We start from the raw sequence: 21,971 nt of genomic DNA, 5'->3' as shown, positions 1-21,971 counted from the left end.
AGTTGTGGTTAATGACAGGACAAACATTAAAATTATCTGTGAATTCCACGATACACTCCCTGATGACACCATATGTAGTGTTATTCTTATAGGGGAAAAATCATATGTTTATGATGTAAGAAATGAGAGAGTCACAGAGCAATTCTAGAAGGCCTCTGCATATTGCACAAGTTGAGCCTGGTGTATAATTAAACTTAAACCGGAAGTAAATATGTGTGTGTGTGTGTGTGTGTGTGTGTGTGGGTGTAGGTGGGTGTGTATGTGGGTGGGTGTGGGTGAGGGTGGCTTAGTTTTAGGTGTAGCCAAAAAAAATATCAAGAGGGGCATATTTTTAACAAGCTTATGGACAACAATCTGACAGAAGTGCCTTTTGTAAGTGTGGACAAATCAATCTGAGGGGGCTCATCATTTCACAGGAACTTCCCGAGGGCATTTTTACAAAAATCTTGGATTAGACGGAGTACCACACTTGAGCAAAAAGCTCATATGGGCATGTTGAGCAAGTTTTAAGTGTAGCCAAATCTGCCTGAGGGGGGTTCATCATTTCTCGTCCTGGTTGTAGCATCAATTACACTACTAATATTTGCTAATTAACTTTAATTTACTGTCTAAAAGGAAAATTTCAGAGTAATAAAAACACATATACTTTATTTGAGTCACGATTAAAGATGCATATCTAAATTTTACATAAAAAAGTTTGTGCTATGTTCAATCATAAAAATATATTATAATATGTTTATTCATTTACAAAATTTAAAAAGAAAACAGAATAGATTATTTTGTACTTGTAATAAATATAATTTATATCTGTTTTTGTTACAGATGATTTTTTTTAAAATTCCGGTTCATCATATAATGGACTCTTGCCGAATTTTGCCGTAATCTCCTTCATTTTATCAGGCTGCATATACATTGGTAAGTGCAATACATTATCATGGAGATACTTTAAAAAATGTTCTTCTATTTTGGATATTACTTTGCTGTTTCTAATTAGTTTTTCACATTTTTTATGTTCCTCTGGGCCAAACTGAAAAACAGAATACATTATTATTTTTGTACTTTGTGGTATGCAAGAACTTTTGGACAAGGCTTTCGCAGAACTCTGAACACCTTGAATTAGGAATTGGTGAATAATTATTATTTCATTGGTATATATATATTGATAATGGCATATTGGAACAGGTGTTCTTGAGTTTCCAGCCAGGTTAAATCGGCATTAGCTTCCAACGTTTCGAGTACATATGTTGATCTCATCATTGCATCATCATTCCTTGAAGATGAGAGCAATGTATGCACTCAAAACATTGGAAGCTAACGCCGATTTAACCTGGCTGGTAACTCGAGAAAACCTGTTTGAATCGCGTCGCCAGGAAAGCTACAATTCCAATGGCATATTGGTAAACTTGGCAACAAGTTTTACCAGAGTGTACAGAAATTCAATATTCTTAATATTGTTGTTTCTACAGTAAGGGGGGGGGGGTGTTGTGCAAAATTTACAAGCTGGGGTTTGATATCCTCCCTAAGTATGTTGACACATTTTCTTTATGTTATTGAAATGTGAGAGAGTTTGAGTAACAGTTGTGATACTCTTTAAATAAAAGCAAACTAGCTGATTGCTGGACATTGCCTGGGTATTTATTTATCCCAATCTTCTATTAGACAGGAATATAATGAATCCTAACTATAGTGTAAAATGAACTTGGAGTTGAACGGCATTGGGAGTGTCACTATTCATCTCAGCGACCCCAAAAACTATGGACTCCACACTAATGTCAGTCGTTTTACATGTCACCCCTTCCCACCCACACCCCTAGGGGTGCCAGGGGTGTCTTGGAGTTGAATGGCATTGGGAGTGTCACTATTCATCTCAGCAACCCCGAAAACTATGGATTCCACACTAATATTGATCGTTTTAAATTATTTTTACATGTCACCCCCTTCCTACCCCCACCCCTAGGGGTGTCTTACCCCCACTTCATTTCTTTCCATATTGCAAGTGATACGTGTACCAAGTTTGGTTGAAATTGCTCCAGGCGTTCGAGAGTTATGCCGGAACAAACATACACACACACACACACATCCATTTTTATATATATAGATACAGTAGATAGATAAATATTTACCTTCTTCCGCGTTGACTTTTCAAGAACTGCATTCAGTTCTGAATATAATAACACTCCTTCAGATATCTGAAAAATGAAAGCAAATTTTTACAATCTGGAAAACCTGTATTTGGCTAAAAAGGTAACAATCTGTAAAATGTGCTCGTATTTACTTACGTTTTTTTCATAATGCATAAGAAAACAGTTATTTTTGGAATCTCTCTTTTCAATAGAAAACATGCATTTGCATAGAAATCCTCAATTGTAGTTATGACATTTAAAGTTTTCTGGCAGTTGTCCATGTTATCACATTTCACTTGCTTACAAAAATTTTTACAAAGCTCCTTAACCTTTTCACTGCTACGGACTTTCTCAATTGTAATATGCTGTGCTAACTACCTTTTATATTTTAACAGTTTAATTTGTATCATTTTTCCCTTTCAATTTTAACGATTTTAGAGTGTTTCAACAAACAAAAACTGCTAAAAGGTTGTACATATTATTATTTAGCACCAAAAAAAAATACACACATAATACACATAGGTAACTATATAAACGTGTATATATTTTTTGTAAGAACTTTTTTTGTATATGAAATCACTGTATTATTATAAATGTATGTACAAGAAACTGTATCATAAAAGGAAGCACTGCCAAAAATTTGTTGGGAAACAAATTAACATTTATCTATCTAATATACACATAACAATACACACATAATATACACATAATGTTAATAGTTTTTCAAAGTGTGGTATTTTTCAAAGCACGGTACTACACAAAGTGCGACATTACATTTTTTGGCAGTTATAACGAGACTCTTTTCTCTTCTTGGGTTCTATAGTCGAATTGGCACACACATGACATTTTCTGGTAGTTCTTTCTTCTTTTCTGTAGCTGGAACTAATGTCAAAAAACGGGTGTATCAGGATCATCAATATCACTGTTCTCATCTGATTCAGCATGTAAATCATTGTCTGACTCATCACTTTCGTCATTTGTAATAAATTCGGCAATTTCAGCATCGGTAAGATCACTCATACTTGCGTGACTAGAAGCCATTGCAAACAATAATAATGCACAAAGTATACAAAACAATGACCGTTCTCACTATAGATGGTGGTAGTTATCAACAACAAGTTTCACAAACTCACATGGCAATTCTACAACTCAATAAACATAGGCTAATCTGTAGGACCAGTATACTCGCCCATAGCAGAGCTTAGAGGTTTCAGTATACATGAACATAGTTGCTTTGTACCTCCCAAGATGGCAGTAGCTATCAGTGATCAACAAATTTGAACCTGCATTGTGCTGAAGCCAATCTAAAAATAGCGAACTAGTTGGGCGAGTATACTCGTCTGTAGCATATGAGTGTATTATTGCTTGGACGAGTATACTCGCCGGTATCAGTGAAAGAGTTAAATAAAATTATTTTGTTCAGAATTTACCAGGTAGCACTCAAGAGACAAGAATCTCCAGGTTTAAATCTTGCACATATACAATTTTTTTCATTCATTTGTTCACTCAGCCCAGAGTTGGGTAAGACACCCAAAAGAACCTTTACTGTATTTTCGAAAGAATACTTTCACACAATAAGAACACATAATGTTTACATAATTATCACAGCCATTCTCTGAAATGCTTGGTTCATGTAGGGTGACCATACGTCCTGTTTTGACCGGGACAGGACAGGCGTGTCCCGGTCGTCCCGTCCATATTATTAAAAAAATACTATTTGTCCCGTTTTATAAAGGTCTAGGAGTTATCTTGAAAACCAAGTCTAAATTTGAGAGACATTTTATGCCAAAAAAGATGTTTTGTATATACAAAACAATATGTCTTCCGTTATTTGAAGAGCAGTGAATAAGCATGCAGTTTCTTTATGGAATTGCAACAAGAATTAAATTTCCTCCATTTTGACACAAACTGAAAATAAAAATGTAGTGTTGTGTGTCTGATATATGGGGTAAGGTTTTCGGGGAGTTTTATGAACAGTTGGTGAAGAATAAAGCTGTTCTCAAGAAGATTGGTTCTTCTGATAAATACTTCTGGCATTCCTCAATTAACGTAGGACTACCATCAAAGGTTAATCAGAAAGGACAAGAAATACTATTAAGTCACACTGAGATTATAATAATTAATACCTTTTGACAACAAGAGATTATATTTCATTCATTGTTTATGATGTATCATGTATGTGATCCATAACAATATGTTAATAATAACCAGTGCTCGAAAAATCTTCATCAGAGCTAGGCGCCAGCTCTGAAAATCAGGTGCCAGGAAAACCACTTACTAGAAATTGTGCATACTATAAGAAGTTGAGCAACACCGTATTCAAAACATCGCTAAATCATGTGAGAAAGCAGAAAATTAGGGGTTGGGGAACAAAGAGCAAGGAATAGTTACTGATTCTATGAAATGTTCAAAACCTTGATAAAAAAAATCATTTTCTAACTTACGCTGTATTGCAATTTGAACTTAGAATCTTCAAAATTTCATACATGCAAACTTAAAAGAACGGCAATATTACATCAAAAGATCACAGTCGCCAGGCTGAAATTTTAGTCGCCATGGCGACCTAGTGACTGATTTTTCGAGCCCTGATAATAACAATAATTTTATAATTAGGAGGCCCAACCAATTTTTTCAGAAAAAAAGGGGGGGTAAACCGATCTCCTTGCGATGTCCTGTTTTTGGATCCAAACATTATGGTCACCCTAGTTTCATGGTGTAACAACACACATTTGTTGAAACTGGTAGCAGATAAAAGGTGGGTGGCGGGGCTCATCTTCCCCTCCTCCTACACCAGATGCCACTCCCTCAGGGTGTAATTGACAATATGATGTATGCCTCTACATACGCTGCTCACAGTGCAAAACTAACCTTAGATGTAGATTTCTCTGAATTGAATATTGAATACATTTCAGTACTTCTAAGGTTTTCAAGCAAAAATACAAAATATACATGGGTACAAATAAATATTATGATCAGAAATTTCAAGTTTGAAACTGAATTTTTTGCAGAAGACACGAATTTTCTATAAATGTACAACGTGCATTCACTTTATTATTGTTTTTCCCACGTTGATATGACTTGACCTAAATACTACAAATTTTCCTGTTCCTTTCCTTTAATTTTTTTTTGGGTTTCTATTCACCATTTCATGTGGAATTCGAAGAAATGTGAAACTCTATTTCACATTAAAGCATATCTTCTCCTGGCTGATAAATCCTTCAGTTCTGAATTTGCCAGAGTAATGCAAATAAAGTAATATTAAAAAGACCTTTACAAATACTTGTGAATTTTGAACGTGTTACAAGTGTAAGTATGAAAAAGTAATATATTACTTGCACCATGTTCTTCCCCAACTCTGGTTGATTGATTAATTTGGCTTATTTAACTTTGCTTTACTGCCACTTTTGGCTAATTGTGAAGATAAAGATGAGTAATGATATGTTGAAATTTGATGAAGAGATGCTAAAAATGATCACCCATGCCCAGGCTGGGATAATGCCAATGGTCCCAGGCTCGAATCCCATCCTGGGAATGGGTGTTCTTTGTGAGTGTCCCTTCATTAATTTCATCATATCATCTTCTTCGTCACGATTGGCCAAAGGTGGCAGGGAAGCGATGATAAATAGCAACAATCATATCAAATGGAAACTCGGACCCCTGCCATTGTAGCATGCTGTGGTAACCACTCTCCCATGGAGGTCACCCTCAACTCTGGTTCAGCCATTGTTTCCTGTATCATAAAATACCCAGATAATGTAAGAATATACTGAAAATAACAAATAAATACTTACCTCTTGATTTGCGAACAGCTCAAGGTTGCTCTTGTGAAATTCATCAAATCTGTCATGAAAGACGGCAGTGCACCAAGACTCACGAAAGTAATCAAAAAAGTCGTCAATGTATCCAATGTGAAACCGGTTGCACATATCATTGAGAATCTTCTCATGTTTTCCATACAGGCATATCATATTTCCTACGTCAATCTTCTGCAGAAGAAAGAAACAAGCATGAGGTACAGCTTGCCCTCAAGATATGTAATGATTAATGTTCGATCAATATAGAAAACAGGTTGTTTGTAATATGTAAATTGATTACATTTAATCAGAGAGGTATACACTTGCTTAAGGTGGATAGGTGGTATATATTTGAAAGGCTGTGTTTTAGACAACTGAAGATCATATTTGTAGGCATATACCTAGGTACAGTTAACCTCGGTTTTACATTTATCAGGGGACCAAACTGAAACAACTTAAAATGTAATAAACATATAATTCACTTATGTTTTTCATGTGTTCTGGGACCTCCAGCATGTGGCTACATAAACGCAATCCTGAAGATGAAGACAGATCTGTTCTCTAAAAGCACACATACATACATGTGAACAAGTACAGTGGTTCAATATGCAAGCAATTTATCGTACTAGCATTTGTCTGGATTGACTGAGAAAACCAAGGAATGATCTTAGTCTGAAAGATTTGAGCCTGTTGTTTGCTGATGACTTAGTGATACAGGGAAGAAGAAGAAGTACAGAGACAGTTTGATAGTTGGAATGAGGAAATCAGAAGAGCAGAAATAAAATTCAGTGCAGAAAAGAGTGAGGTGCTAATAACAAAAAGTAACAGAGCCAGAAATGAACCAAGAATAAGGATGGACATGGAAGAGTTGAGGGTAGTGGAGAGCTTCAAATATCTAGGAAGCATAATTGAGAGAAGTGGAAGAATATATGAGGAGGTAAGCAGAAGAGGACAAATGGGTGGTGGTCTCTATCAAAACGTTCAAAGATTAATATGGAACAGGCATGTGCCTATGAAATGTAAGAAGGTAATATATAACACATACTATGTGCCGATAATTACGTATGGAGCAGAGACTTGGGCAATGACAGAGACTGACAGAAGAAAGATGCAGGCAGTGGAGATGAAATTTTTAAGGAGTATATTGGGGATGACTAGAAGGGATAGAATAAGGAATAAAGAGATCCAACAGACAGTGGGTGTGGTGAAGCTTCAGGACAGGATAGATCAGGCACAGATGAGATGGTTCGGACACATGAAGAGGATGGATGCAGAAAGACTACCAGTAAGAGCTTACCATGCACAAGGAGTGGGAACAAGGCCAAGGGGGAGACCAAGATGTCAGTGGAAAGAGCGGATAGTGGAGAGTGTTAGAAGAGGACAAGATTTTGGAACACCGTGGAAAGAGAGAAGTTGTGGAAGACCAGAAAAATATGGAGAGCCTTGACTTCTGTGCCAACTCAGCCAGAGGCAGGAAACAGTGAAGGATGATGATGATGACTTCTCAGATGTAGATCTGTGAACTTGTCTAATTCCTCAGTGATTAAATTTAAACTGATTTTGCCCATATGATTTTGTGTGCAGTTGTTAGTTCACTAAGAACCATACTTGAAAGGAAACTCAGCTTTACTGAAGCATTCGCACACACATAAAGAGACATACACAAGGTTTTATCTCTGTTATGAATTACTTGCCTGGCCTGTTAGGCATGTTATAGTTTCAACTGTGCCATGGCTGTTTATATGCATTCTAAAATATCCTGGATGTTCCAAGGACCCTTTTCCTGTCACCATAACATGGCCCTGGAGAGAGAAAGTAATAGAGAAATGAAGACAAAACACTATCAATATTCAAATTTGAGTTTTTAAGTTTATATTCTAGTTGCGTTATGCTACTACATCTAGAAATCTGTAACATAGCATGAAGTCTTGTTTATTTATCTTGTGGAAACAAATAACACTACTGGTTTTCATATTACAAAAATGTGTAAATTGCATTTAAAAGGAATGTATTCCTTCAGATGTGTCTTTATTTTTGCAATAGGAAATACTCTCATTTTGTAAAGACATTCGAAGTTTTATTAATAAGACAATACTTTTACCAATTTATTGATCCCATCGTAGTATTTTGATTTAATTTTTAAACAGTCAGATCAAACTTCACAAGCACAAAAGAAGGTTAGAAAACTATATTGAAGTGCATTTCTAAAGTTTCCTTCCAATCACTGTTTGCAACAATAAATTCTGATTGCAAATGAAACAAACAAAATGTACCTTGAGAACTGTAATGTTTATTTTTTCTTGTATGTATGCATTGCTTGCATTGTAGAATTATTTCTCTTGTAGTCTACAGATGTTACAAGCATAAAAACACAGTTTTTGTTGACGGGTTTCAGGAGAACACACGCTCCTTTCGTCAGACATTTATTTTTAGTTTGTTTAAACGTACGGTAATAACAATGGAGAGCTTTTGTGGTTTAGTCAGCAGGGTGTCTTGCTGCCACGTGGAAGACCTGGGATCGATTCTCAGGGTGGGTGATCTAAGCTTGGAATTTTTATGGCCTTTTTACGTAAAGTGGCTTTGGGGCTCACCCAGCCTCAAATCACCTCCAAAATGGCCCAAGATTGAGAATATGTGGGGTCCTATCCCCTGAAATGTACCTTCATGGCAAACAGCCAGTTCGAACTTCACAAGCACAAAAGAAAGTTAGAAAACTTTATTGAAGTGCATTTTTAGTTTCCTTGCAATCACTGTTTCTAACAAGAAATTCTCATTGCAGATGAAACAAACAAAATATATCTTGAGAACTGTAATGTTTAAGCTTCAGTATAAGTAATGTTTTAAAAATAAATTTATAGTTTACTTTTTTTTGTAACCAGATTAAATCATAGTGAAGTTAACAAAGAGCATACACCATCAAGAAGAATTATACAAATTCACAAAAATTACTTACAAAATCTTCATGGATCATGGCAACTTCCAGTGGTACCTCAATTCCTGGTTTGCTTATCTTCAAGTACTTCAGATTCAGTGGCAGATTGTAATACCAGACTTGAGGCTTCCGATATATCGGCACCATTTTTTTTGGCAGGTCGTGATATAATTTGATGTCCGTGGTGGAAATATCAAATAATCTCCTCACCTCCTGGGCTACCTACAACAGCAATTATGCTATTTGATGATGCAACAATTATACAGCCCTTACCTTAAGAAGTGATTAAAAGTAGAAAAAAAAACACAAACTAAATATGCTTCCTGCACATGGTGTGAGATTTTTCTTAAATCAATATTTACAGCTCTAGTAACTTCATTACGTTACAGGGAGACTAGAAAAGGCTGTGACTGTCCTATACTTCGTCTGTCCAATGTTTTGGATATCCTTGCTTGGGAAGAAGAAGAAAAAACTTATAGGGGGCATTCAATGTGAAAGTTCCCCTGAACCTCATTTTTTAAAAATTAAATGCAATGCTGTAACTTTGTGCTATCTTGTGAGTTAAGAACCTAAAGTTGCCATTTGCGTAAAAATTCCAGTATTATACATAATTAACGTAGAAGGTATTTTACATATTGCTCGTTTATTTTAACTTTTTGATATACTTTTGTTTTGTATTGTGTCCCACCTGCAACATCAAAAAACAATTATTTTCTCCATTTCTCCCTAAGTCCACTAGAATATTCAAAGGTCAATTACCTTCTCTGTTTGTCTTAAATCATTTATTTGACAATTCATTTTTTATTGCACAGAAACTGTAAGAATAACGTTGCTTAAATATCAGTAGAAAAGTTACTTTAATGTAAAAATTGTAGTCCTTGTGTCCCACCCGTGACAATGGAATGTCCCATAGAAGACTACAGAGGTTGTTTCTGATCTATGGTGATGAAATTGCACACCTTTTGCAGCACCATCAAGCGGGAAGAGAACGAAGCTGCGAGTCATGTAGACACGTTAGACCGTTGACTGTGCGTGACAGGTGTGGTCATTGCGTATCGGGAAGAATGCCGCCGAAAATCAGTGCATATTGGGAGGGTTACACAACTGCATTTTCCGACATAAACTACAGTTATAGTGCCATTATAAAACTGTGCAAGGAGCGTGGATTCACTCTGTCCAGAAATGGCATATCACAGGTGTTGAAAGGGGCAGGTAAGATGAGGCATGGGGATTTCTGTGGGGCAGAAACAGGCCAACTCCCATCCTGCCACTAGCCTCACACCAGCTACAATTCAGGATGTCTGGGAGCTGGTCACCAGGGAGAATCCAGCCACACAGAGAAGTATCGCAAACCGGCTACAAAAATCACTGAAGAGTGCACACCATCATTGACCACGATTTGGGTTTGGAAAAGGGCGTGGGGCAAGGGGTGTGTTCATAAGCTCTTGGAACGTCGCACCAACTGTTGAAAGCTTTATGAGCGGCACCTGTCAGGTGAAAAATAGAAGTTCCTTGTTACATTGGACGAAGCATATGTTTATCTTGATGACTGTCACAAGCCACGTGCAATTTTTTATCGATCGACAGGTGCGAGGGACTTTCAAAGATGGTTCACTGAATGTAAGGAAAGTTTTGACAACAGGTTTTATGATCATTGCTGGATACTCGTACAATGGCAAGCTGACCATACATTGTGTTGCCAAAAATACGAAGGTTAATTCCGATTATTATCGGGCTAACGTCCTGACACCAGTTTATCACCATGACATTCCCCATCTCTACGGGAGGGATCAGAATCGTGTGTGGGTGCATCAAGACAAGGCGTCAAGTCACACATCTTGCTCAACCCGCCTCTTCCTTCAACAAATGGCAGAAGAAACTCGAATTCATGTCATTCCTTTCACAGACATTCCAGTGAAGTCACCTGATGCCTCACCGATGGACTTTTGCGCCTTCAGCCTACTGAAACGAGCCTTGTCTCACAGGAGACCCCGCACTATTGAAGGGCTATGGAAAGCCTGTCAGGAGGAGTGATTGAGGCTTCACATGACTACACTTCGTGCCAGTCCCCTATAGTGGAAACTTCACTGTCGGGCAATTGCCAAGATGCAGGGCCACCAAATAGAGCACTCTCGATGGTGGCGACATGGTTTCTCTTAAGGTAGGAGCAGTTTGAAATCGTCACCATAGATCGGTAACAACATCTGTACAATGAAAAGGAAGACTTCAAAAAAAGTCCTCAAGAGGGATTTTTGAACATCAAAATGAATTGTTTTTCTAAGTGAAGTCCAGTGTTGGCATATTCTTACTGCTTTTTACCTCTAGCTTTCACCACATCATGTGGCTTCATCAGGAGAAAAGACAAGAATAGTCCCAAGTTTAAAACATGGGGAGGTAAGTTGGGTATAAAAAGGTTAATATGGTAAAATACGATACAGTGCCTGCCACTCCTTCCTACCCCAAGTCTGGTTGGCAAACTGACTGCTTTAACTTGACTTTGACCATTCTTGTCTTGTCTCCTGATGAAGCCACATGATGTGGTAATAGCTAGAGTAAAATAGTAAGTACCTACATGTCAAAATTGGACTTCATTACTTAGTGAAATGAAGGCATGTGGTGTAAGTTATGCCTTATCTGAATTATTTCTCTTGAAGTTTATGGCTGTTACAAGCATAAGGTCATTTGTTTGTCAAGTAGGTTTCCGGACTGGACCTACAGTTTAAACTGCGATCCAAACCACTTTGCAATGTGCCTCCACAAAGGATCAAACCCAGAACTCCTATATTATTATTAATCATTAACACTTATGCCATCAGGAAGGCAAAATTGTAGACTTAGCTTCATCACCAAAACAATATGATTTTTTTTTGTTGATAGCATTGTTAAAACTAAAAATATGAATTGAAAGAAACTGATATATACATACTGCTTTTCCAATTTCATAGGAATTGTAGTAGCAATGTTTGTAATCATCAGCATAATAGCGCCTAGGGTATTTTGTAAGAGGCCCAGCAGCAAAAATATATGGATCGTTTGTTTTGAACCATGGGTCGATCACAAGACGGCCATCGTAGACAAGACAAGCCTTGTTTATGGCTGTGGAAGGAAAATAAAAAAGTTTTGAGTCTAATATGTGAAATAGTCAAAACGGACAAAGATTCATCATTAAATATGGATCATTTGAGGAACAAGAAAATAAATTGTCAACTGGAAATTACTTACATGGATATTACTCATCCTATTGTCTAATGTTTAATGGATTCTGATGTGAGCAATGTCAAGTTAATTTTAACACTGTTAAGCCTTGTTTCCATGTTAATAAAACATTACAATCCTGACCAAGGCAAACTTTTATAGTATAAAAATGCTATATACCTAGGTCAGCATTTTAATGTTTTATTAACAAGTTAATTTCTAGAAATATCTTAAATTTTTGTTCTGCTAATGTACTTTTCCCATAGTCACCACAATAATAGTTATTATTGAGTTATGGAAAATGATATTAAGAATGTCTTGTCACAGATGAAGGAACACTTTTATTAACCATTTTCTACCCCCTGAGAAGTTTCCTAGTTTTGCAGCTGTAGTGTATGTAAATGGATTGCATGTGTATATTTGTTGTTTTATACCTGCCTTTTTTTTAAAAAATATTTTAAACGAGAAATCTGACCATTTAATATTTGACAGACTACAATTATAAACATTGTTCAATGTGCCTATTTTATTTTAAACTTACCTAAGAAATTTAACCTGCTGACTTTTTTCTCAGTGTAACAGATAAACGCACAGCATTCCTTGATCAATATGTCCTTCTTATTCTCAAATATAATTTTCTGTACTGTCTTATTTTCTTCATCTAGTTCCCAGTTGGCATAATGGAATTCTGTTTCGTAAATAATGCCAGTTTTTTTCATAATTTTTGTAATCATTTCATCTATCTGAAATGATACTTTTTGTTATTTTAATTTGTTTTGTGAAAGATCGTAAAATAATATCCATTATGCTCATGAATATCTCATTTATATTACTGATGGACCAATATGAAAATTTTGCTTGATACTGATCAAGTACCAATATGAAATGTTTAAGTACTAATATATTACCATTTTGACCTGATTGGACCTCCTTAATTAGTGTATGTAACCAGGTGATGGCAATAGGTTTTGCCTTAGAATGGGAAACTGTACGGTCGGTCACAGATAGTTCTGGTTTTTGTGACGATTCCATTGAAAGTCAGTGGGAATGTTACAACACAGAAGTGTTCATAACTGTACCATTGAACCTTGATTATATTTTTCAGGGGATCAAACTTAAATGCAGGAAAATGTAAAATTGTGGAAAATTTTTTAACAACATGTTGCAAGATGCCAAGAATGCAGGAAAATGAAAAATTGGGATTCCACTGTATACAGACATTTACTTTATGAAAGCAAGATGTATATGAATTATACCTTTACATTCATAAAATTAATAACAAAATGCACAAAATTACAGATATACTTAATATGTATACTGGAGTAAAGTACTTATTTGATTTTTCGAAGTTCTGTTAATTTCGGTGAAAACTGATATTCTCTCAGGAACTTGCCATGTTATTGCTATCACCAGCCAATGGACCACAAATTCCTCCCCCCAACCCCCGACTCCCTCACCTGCCATTGTCTATCGTATCCGCAAAATGCACAAACTAGGGATTTTGATGTGTCTCATAATAACAGGGTTCAAACACTCGACAGTCCTCCTAACAAATTGGCTAAAGAACAAAATATCAGAGTTCAACAGTAAAGTAACCTATGTTTCACAACAATGCTGATGGTAATCCCCATAGTTCAAGGTAACAGTGCCACAACTCAATTCTCATAGCCCTAGCCCTAAGTTCAATAGAGAGGTACAAAAAAGGTAAAGTGTTCCCCTGTGCTTAGCACCACGCCATGAAGGCGTATAGGGGTTGTGGGGGTAACGCCTAAGTTCAATAGAGAGGCAACTGACAATCAATGTTAGAAATGACTGCAAGCTGTTGAAAATCTGCCTCAAATAAAATTATTTTCAATTTGAGGATGATTTCTATCAGCGAACTGAGATCCTAACCATGGGCAATCCTGTATCAGCTTTCATTGCAAACATAATCATGCATTTGGTTGAATAGGTTCATGTACAGTCATGTACGAGGGCTGTTTTTTTACAACCTCCGATAGGGCATGAAATCAAAACCACAGTGAATAGGAAAATGGGTTTATTGACAAATGTTACGTATCCGTATCATCTACTTTTCAAGTAAGCACCAAGAAGATTCAAACATTTATCGTACCGATGCACCAGCTTTCCAATACCCTCTGAGAGAAAAAAAAAGAAAAAAAAAGGAAAGGTGTTGCCTGTCGGGTGACCCAGGTCTGCACGGTGTCCCGAAGCTCCTCATTGGTGTGGAAGTGCCGTCCTCCCAACCACTTCTTCATCGCCGGAGAAAGGTGGAAGTCACTCGGCACCAGGTCTGGGATGTAGAGAGGGTGAACAAACACTTCCCAGTGGAATCGTTGAAGAAGGTCTTGGGTTGATGCAGCAACATGTTGTCGGGCATTGTCATGAAGCAAGACAATGCCTGCAGACAGCATGCCTCTTCGTTTGTTCTGGATTGCATAGTCTGCGCAATGTCTCACAGTATGCAGCCACATTGATTGTGGTCGCCGGCTCCATAAAGTCAACCAGTATCACACCTCGCACTTGACCGGAGAGTCAATTGTAGCAGACATCTCTATGTGCCCGTCGTTCAGCTTCAACTCAAGCATTGGTCTTGGCAGTGGTGGTGGTAGTGTTAGGGGAGACACCAATCATGCTGCGTGATGCCCCGCTTCCATAGCCCCTCACGGGCCACCTTGCGGTGCCATGAGAGGTTGAAAAAAAATAGTCCTCATACATGGCACTGTAGTTATTTACAAAGAAAAACAACAGACCGGACTATACTTCCTGTGGCAAAATCCACCTCAGATTCAAATTCACAATTGGACTAGAAAAGCACCGGCGCCCACCCAGCGTCGAATAACATGGGTACCTGGGGGAAACCTTGGGGGGTAAAGACGGTCAGGGGCGTGGTGCTGATCACATCACCCCCACTCACGACCGGATCAAGAAAGTGTGGGGCGTTACCCCCACACCCCCTATACGCCTTCATGGTGTGATGCTAAGCACAGGGGAACACTTTACCTTTTTTACTAGAAAAGCACACAAACTATTTTGAGATCTCGATACAGTGGAACTCCAATTTTATGTTCCTGTATTTTATATTTTCCAACATTATATAATCATTCTGCAAGGTCTGAATGGAGTAAAATGTTTCCCGGATTTTACATATTCCTGCATTTTAAGATTTTTCCAACTTGGTCCCCTGAAAAACGTAAAATTGAGGTTTGACTGTTCGTAACCACTAGATGCAGACAACCTCCCCAACCATGCACCGAAACAAAAGACAAATGGGTGGCAAAACTTTTCTCTTCATGCCCCAGGGTGGAGGATATGAGGAAAGAGATAGCCACCATTCCAGAATTAAGCCTAAAATATGGCTACACAGAGCATAAACTATCCACATGTACAGCAAACCTGAATGCAAGTCTGACATCCTAGCCAGCTCCAACCATCACCCAGTACCAAAAGAATGGTTTGCCTTCTCCTACCATCCCACCATAGCTCTCTAACCTTTCAACATCAAACCTAACATGACAAACTCAGCAAACGAGTAAGTCTTGAAGCTTTCCTGGTGACAAATGATGAAAAGATTATATCGGGCTATCGACCAGGTGAGTTGTAACTTGCTGTAACTCACCTGGTCGATAGCCTGAGAGAATCTTTTCAACAAAACTCAGCAAACACAAATGATGCATCTTTGATAGCTCAGGTGTTCTAGTGCAAGAAACCAGCACCACCTGACAGACAAAAAATATCACAAAACTCATCTCTCCACTAGACTCATTGGCATATGAAATACAATAACCATACAATCAGAAAGATATGCGATAGGCATGTAGATCACACTCTGGTAGGCACAAAAATCAACACATGTCATTATGCACTTCCTACACAAACTTAAAATCGTCACCACATCTGCTGGAGGAGCTAGTACCCAAGGGCAGCACATGATACCGGAAATGAACAGATAACAACAGTTTGCCTAGTGGTATGTCACAATAATGTACATCGGAAGCAACGAGCAGTAACAGAATAAATTCCTGAGAGGATGGTGGTAGTTCACAAAATTAATGGAACTAGAAAGACAGTTTCTGGAATAAGTAAGTACTTTGTTCCAGTGCATTAATTTGCTTTCACATTTTTCATTCCCTCAATCTTAAATTAAAGACTATTTATAGATATACGAGGAACGTTCATTAAATATTTCCCCTGACCTAGTTCTAGTTAATGTAGAATACTGAAATTTTATGTGTAATGATTCATATGTGCGTAGGTCATGAGGTAATTTGCAATTCTGAACTCCTCTTAGTTTTTGTCTTACAAGTACTGAATTGAGACAAGGTGTAGTGATGGATCCAGTGGAGGCCGCATACCGAAGGAAACTTTTGGTGAGATCAAAGTGACCTATGGAGAGGATGCCCCATCGTATGACGTAGTGAAGCACTGGCATCGTCAGTTCAAGTGTGGTCAGACTTCAGTAGAAACAGCCCCCTTCCTTGGGCGACCCCTGTCAGCCATTGACGAAGACACCATTGGGCAAGTGAAAGCCACCATCTTGGAGGATCGCCGCATAACCGTTCGCCAACTAGCTGAAGATGTCAATATCAATGTGGGGTCTGAAGAAAAAATCATATATGACCATGTGCACATGCGGAAGGTGTCTGCCTGATGGGTTCCTCGGCTACTCACACCTTTCCAAATGCAGGAACGAGTTATGTGCTCCCAGGCTAATTTGACCATGTGCCAGGAAAACCAGGAGGAACTTTTTGACAGACTAAACACCCAGGGTTAAACGTGGGTCCATCACTATGACCCAGAGACCAAGGCCCAGTCAAAGCAATGGAAGCATCCTGACTCACCACCACCAAAGAAGGCCCGTGTCCAACCCTCAGCGGGCAAAGTGATGCTCATGGTTTTTTTGGACCAGCATGGAATAGTTATGATGGATTTCCTGACGATGGGTACCACAATTACCAGGATATGCTACACTTCACTGCTGCAGAAATTGTGGAAGGCCATCGAAACCAAGAGGTGTGGCATGTTGACCAAAGGCGTCTGCATCCTGCAAGACAACGCTCCAGTTTACAACTCGCATGTTGCCCAGACAGAAGCACGGTCCTGTGGAAATGAAATCCTTCCTTATCCCCCATACTCTCCAGACCTCGCACCATCAGACGTTCACCCTTCCTAACCATGAAGTCATTTCTGAAGGGAATGCACTTCCACGACGATGAGACGTTGATTTCTGAGATCAAGCCATGGCTTCTGGAGCAGCCTGCAGACTTCTACAAACAAGGTCTCCACGGGTGCATAAAGTGATGGAAAAAGTGTGTGGCCATTGGTGGTTCCTATGTAGAGAAGGACTAATGTCTGTACTAATTTTCGTTTATCTCCGTCCATGGGATCTGGTTCAGGGGAAATCTTTAATGAACGTCCCTCGTATCAACCCCCCAGTTTTGAACATTTGTATGAATTTTTCCCCATAAGCTTCCCACATCAGTTTGAAAATCCTGTTTATCTTATACATACACAATTGCAAATGTGTTAATACGAACCTCACAATTGTTGAAGCATGATACTTGTTCTCCCCGAGAAAAGGGATCTACAAAACAAATTGCTTTCGGAGGGATTTCCATCTCCAGTAACATAGCCACACACGAGTAAGCTTCTAAACAGTGCCCGTATACAACCACAGGATCTGGAAAATAATGCAGTGAATGTACAGGATTATTTGTAATTAGTTACCTAAAACTAAAATTAAATAACTCCATTTATATTATATAATTACATAATTTATTCACTGCGTTAAAATCTACATAACTTCAAGTTTCTTTTAAATGTTTGACATGGCTTCTTTCAACGTAGACTTTCTCGGACTTTGCACATAAGTCTCCCTCTCGGCTTCCACAACATGAAGGCACCCTAGGGTCTCTGTGTTGATAAAACGACCGACCGTACCTGGATTTGACAGTCTTTGCTTGAGGTGAAACTTTTTATGAAATGCCGTTGAATGGTAACTATGTACTGTGTTTTGTGGAACCACAGACAACACTGTGTGCATTCCGCACCTCTGTAGGACTCCATGTTAACTGGTTTATTGGTCATGTAGTCACCTGTAACAGAGCAACTGACCTCTGGTGGCCTAGAAATGAAACTTCATGGTATGACACGTGTTTAGAACCACATTTGAATGAATATTGAATAATGCTTTTGTAGTTAAGCAACTTTAGTTTCAGGTAACTAAATTTGAGTAACCCTGTATATTGCTTATGTTAAACTATAAATGAACAACTTACATATGTGCTTATGCAACATGGTAAGTTAACATGATATGGAAAAGTTAGTTTTAACCCCACCTTGCGCTCAGATAGGCTAATCAGGTCTGGACCCATAGGTTCGTAGGAATCATTAATGTCATCTTCACCTGTACCTGTGTCTAAGGATTCTGAGTATTTGACTAGAAGTCCTTATTCTAAAAGGCTTTGAAAAAGTTTACTTCAATTCACTTTATGCACAGATAGGCTGGCTGACTGTATTTATTCTATAATTCATAGTTAAATCAGAATCATCAAAAACAAAAAGGGGCCATCACTGAACCCAGGACATTTTTATTACATGGTAGTATCATTAGGAAAGTTCTGGATTGAAGTCATAGATGTGTAATTTATTTCTTCGTGTTTTTCTTTCAGCTAGTTTTTCTAATCTTTACCATAAGGGACCTAAAATAAAATAAAAAATAATTCCTTTTTAAAGTATTAAAAATTAACAGTTTTCAATAAAGTGTTATACATAAAGTTTTCCCACATGAAACATGAGAGACAATCTATGGATATGTTAGAGGCATATGACATGCCACAAATGGTACAAATTTTATTATTTTGTTTAGTTGCACTCAGAATTCCCACTCATTTTGCCAAAACAATTCCCCTGAATTTTCCACATAATTTTAAAATAGATTTCCAAACAATTCTGAGGTGTTTTAGAACATTAATAACCACATTTTAAGTGTTAAAAGAATAAAGTTTATTCAATATTGTTTAAAATAAATGAACATAAATACTATTAAGAACTTTTATCCATATCATTTTCCCTCAAGATACTGGTTAAAAAAAAATATATATATTTTAATTCACAAATCCTGGCATACAGAAGAAAGAAAACTTGATTTTCCCTGACCTCTCCAGGTTCTTGTATGTACGTGGAGGAATCAAAAAGTAATGCCTCCTCGTATACTGTTTTGTAATGTGTAGCACGTTGTTGATGTGTTATTACTATGTGATATTTTAGATCATCACTAACACTTGTGCACTTTATGTTTCAGATTGACTGAAGGACACCATGGATTTGAGGCATAAACAAAGAGCTGTGATTGAGTTCTTGGCAAAAGAGGGTTGTCCCCCTGTAGAAATTCATAGGAGGTTAACAAATGTCTATGGGGTCACTGTAGTGGACGTGAGTAATGTCAGATGTTGAGTTAAGAGGTTCAACAAATGATATTGCAAATAAACCGCACACTGGACGTCAATCAACATCACTGACGGAGGACAAAAAATGCCGGGCAGATGAATTGATTCGTCAGGATCGGCGCATCACAATCGAGGAGTTGGCAGCCGTACTTAACGTGTCTTATGGGTCTTCTCAGGCCTTAGTCTGTGACTTAGGATACCACAAAGTGTGTGCTAAGTGGGTTCCCAAAGAACTGACCGCAGACATGCGCACTAGGTGCAAGAAAGTGTCGCAAGAGCTCCTGGCCGCGTTTCAAGCACATCAGAATGACTTTTTCAAAGATTGGGTCACTGGAGATGAAACATATGGGCGTATATGTATGATCCAGAGAGTCAAGTGCAATCGATGCAATGGCGCCATAGTGGTTCTCCATGTCCTAAAATTTCAAGTCTGCAAAATCAATGCAGAAAGTGGTGACATGGTGCAGACAACAAACTCCAGAGTTTTGCCAACATGGATACGACACTTGAGTTCAACGTTGGCATAGATGCATTGAACTGAACGGTGATTATGTGGAACAGTAGGCATATGTAGAAGAGGCTTCAGGCTTCACTATGATGTATAGTTTATCTTGATTGATGCATTATTAAAGATCTGGGATGGCAGGAGGCATTACTTTTTGATACCCCATAGTATTTTCAATTTTTCCTGATTTTTTCAGAATGTTTACCTCATGTATTGATTTCTCTGATTTCTCCAGGTAAGTGGAAACCCAGATACTTGATATTCTCCGCCAAGTATAGCAAGAGCTACATTATGGTTTTTATGTCTTCAAGCAATCAAAGAAGTCCACATCAAATTCCACGCAAAAGGTAAGGAATTTGGAGAATTTATCTTCATTAGATGTTAATGTTATGTTCCTTTAACCACTACTTTACAGGAATTCTTTCTCTCTCCCTCTATCTATCTTCCTCTCACAAAGTCAGTGACTCAGTATGTTAAGTGGTTGACTTTCATATTCACCACTTAAGTTCCCATGTTCAAATATGAGCCTGGGCTTATGTGTTATTTGTTTGTGTCTCTTCAATTTCATCTAATCATCACTTTGCTCATCACAGTCAGCCAAGAGTGGGAGAAAAACAATGCCAAATAACATAAATTCAAATCTCTCTCTGTGTGTGAATTAGTATCCCATCATTAACACATACAGTAAAATGTGTTCAATTTCTCATTGCTAGAGGCATGCATATTTTGTTTTTGACGAAAACATGAAATGTGAAGTAACACACTACAATTTTAATTTTTTGTATTTTTGAAAGGTCCGAAGTACATTTTCCTACCATGTTTTGTCACAAAATGATGCGAAATGAACTGCGAAATGCAAAATAAACTTTTAAACATAAAATTTAGAGTTTATTTACTGACACTTTCTGAGGTCTGAGTTATGCAAATTATGGAAAATTGATTAATCGTGCTGTAAATATTTGAGAAGCAAAAATCAACTCCTTTAGACTTAAATAAACTTAATACTCTGACAACTACATAAATGTGGTATTAGAAGGGAAATGTTAATTTTGTGTAATTAGTATAATTGTTACATCAAATTTAAGGTTTTATGCACCGATTTAACATCAAAATGACATTTTTATATACTGCTTTTGAACCTGAAATATGCCTAGTTTTTGTACCAAAATCTTGATATTTTATTCACCGTAAATATGTGACTCTAGTCACTGCTAATTAAACAGAATTAAACTTACTAGCTTCACTGTAGTTGTAGCTTTTCAGTTTTACTATACAGTCTGTAGCATCCACTTCAGTATTAATAATGAAAACATTGGTTGGAAAATCCTGACATTCACTTATATATTTTCTGGAAAGTAAAATATAATGAACAAAATACCTGTAAATTACGAACCACAATTTTTAGATTTTATCAAAGACATAATGCAACAATTGAGGACTAAAAGTGGTAAATGTTGTAAGTGCCAAAAGCGAAAGTGTTGGGAAATCGTATCGTTCAGCATATCAGCCCATACGAACGTTCACACTAGCGTCTTTTTACATGCCCTTTGAACTACTTAGAGGGCTACCAGCCACTTTTCACGTTTATGACATTATCAAGCATGGCACATTTCACAGTTTAACATGGAAAACGGTGTTTGAATTCTCATGACACTTACAGCGTTTACCAATTTTAGTCTTCAATTATTGTGCTATTAAGATCCCATTGGCTTTCAATAGGATCATTACAACGCAGAAGAGGCTGTGACTAAACTAATTTAAACTCCATGGCGCAACAGCCCTCAAAGGGCCAGGTCCTGCCAGAGCAGCTTTTCATTGGGTGGTGCATTGGTCAGTGCATCGAATCCCATCGCAACTGTTTCCTGGCTTTCGTGACAGGAGCCTGCCACTTCTTGAAGTAGGTACCCAATTGTCCTCACAACACTAGTCAATGGCGAAATTTTGGGGGCACCCACCAGGAATCGAACCCAGGAC

The 21,971-nt window shown here is 37.7% G+C and overlaps 1 protein-coding gene across 3 annotated transcripts in view; it reads right to left on the bottom strand.

Moving 5' to 3' along the window:
• Nucleotides 1–676: 676 nt before the first annotated feature.
• The window catches only part of LOC145980653 (cilia- and flagella-associated protein 61-like), a 94,551-nt gene continuing 73,256 nt past the window's right edge, over nt 677–21,971 (bottom strand). For all 3 annotated transcript variants that reach the window (XM_083113703.1, XM_083113704.1, XM_083113705.1), the window contains 9 exons: nt 21,233–21,345; nt 17,582–17,724; nt 12,586–12,787; nt 11,776–11,945; nt 8,871–9,071; nt 7,612–7,719; nt 5,915–6,109; nt 2,124–2,189; nt 677–1,027 (listed from right to left, as the gene is read on the bottom strand). In XM_083113703.1, coding sequence (XP_082969829.1) covers nt 833–1,027; nt 2,124–2,189; nt 5,915–6,109; nt 7,612–7,719; nt 8,871–9,071; nt 11,776–11,945; nt 12,586–12,787; nt 17,582–17,724; nt 21,233–21,345 — 1,393 coding nt within the window. In that variant the 3' untranslated portion in view covers nt 677–832. The remainder of the gene's footprint in view (nt 1,028–2,123; nt 2,190–5,914; nt 6,110–7,611; nt 7,720–8,870; nt 9,072–11,775; nt 11,946–12,585; nt 12,788–17,581; nt 17,725–21,232; nt 21,346–21,971) is intronic.

The sequence above is a fragment of the Lepisma saccharinum genome, chromosome 28 (assembly GCF_977018435.1).
Source record: "Lepisma saccharinum chromosome 28, izLepSacc3.1, whole genome shotgun sequence".
NCBI lineage: Eukaryota > Metazoa > Arthropoda > Insecta > Zygentoma > Lepismatidae > Lepisma > Lepisma saccharinum.
This window is presented reverse-complemented; position numbering and strand designations above follow the sequence as displayed.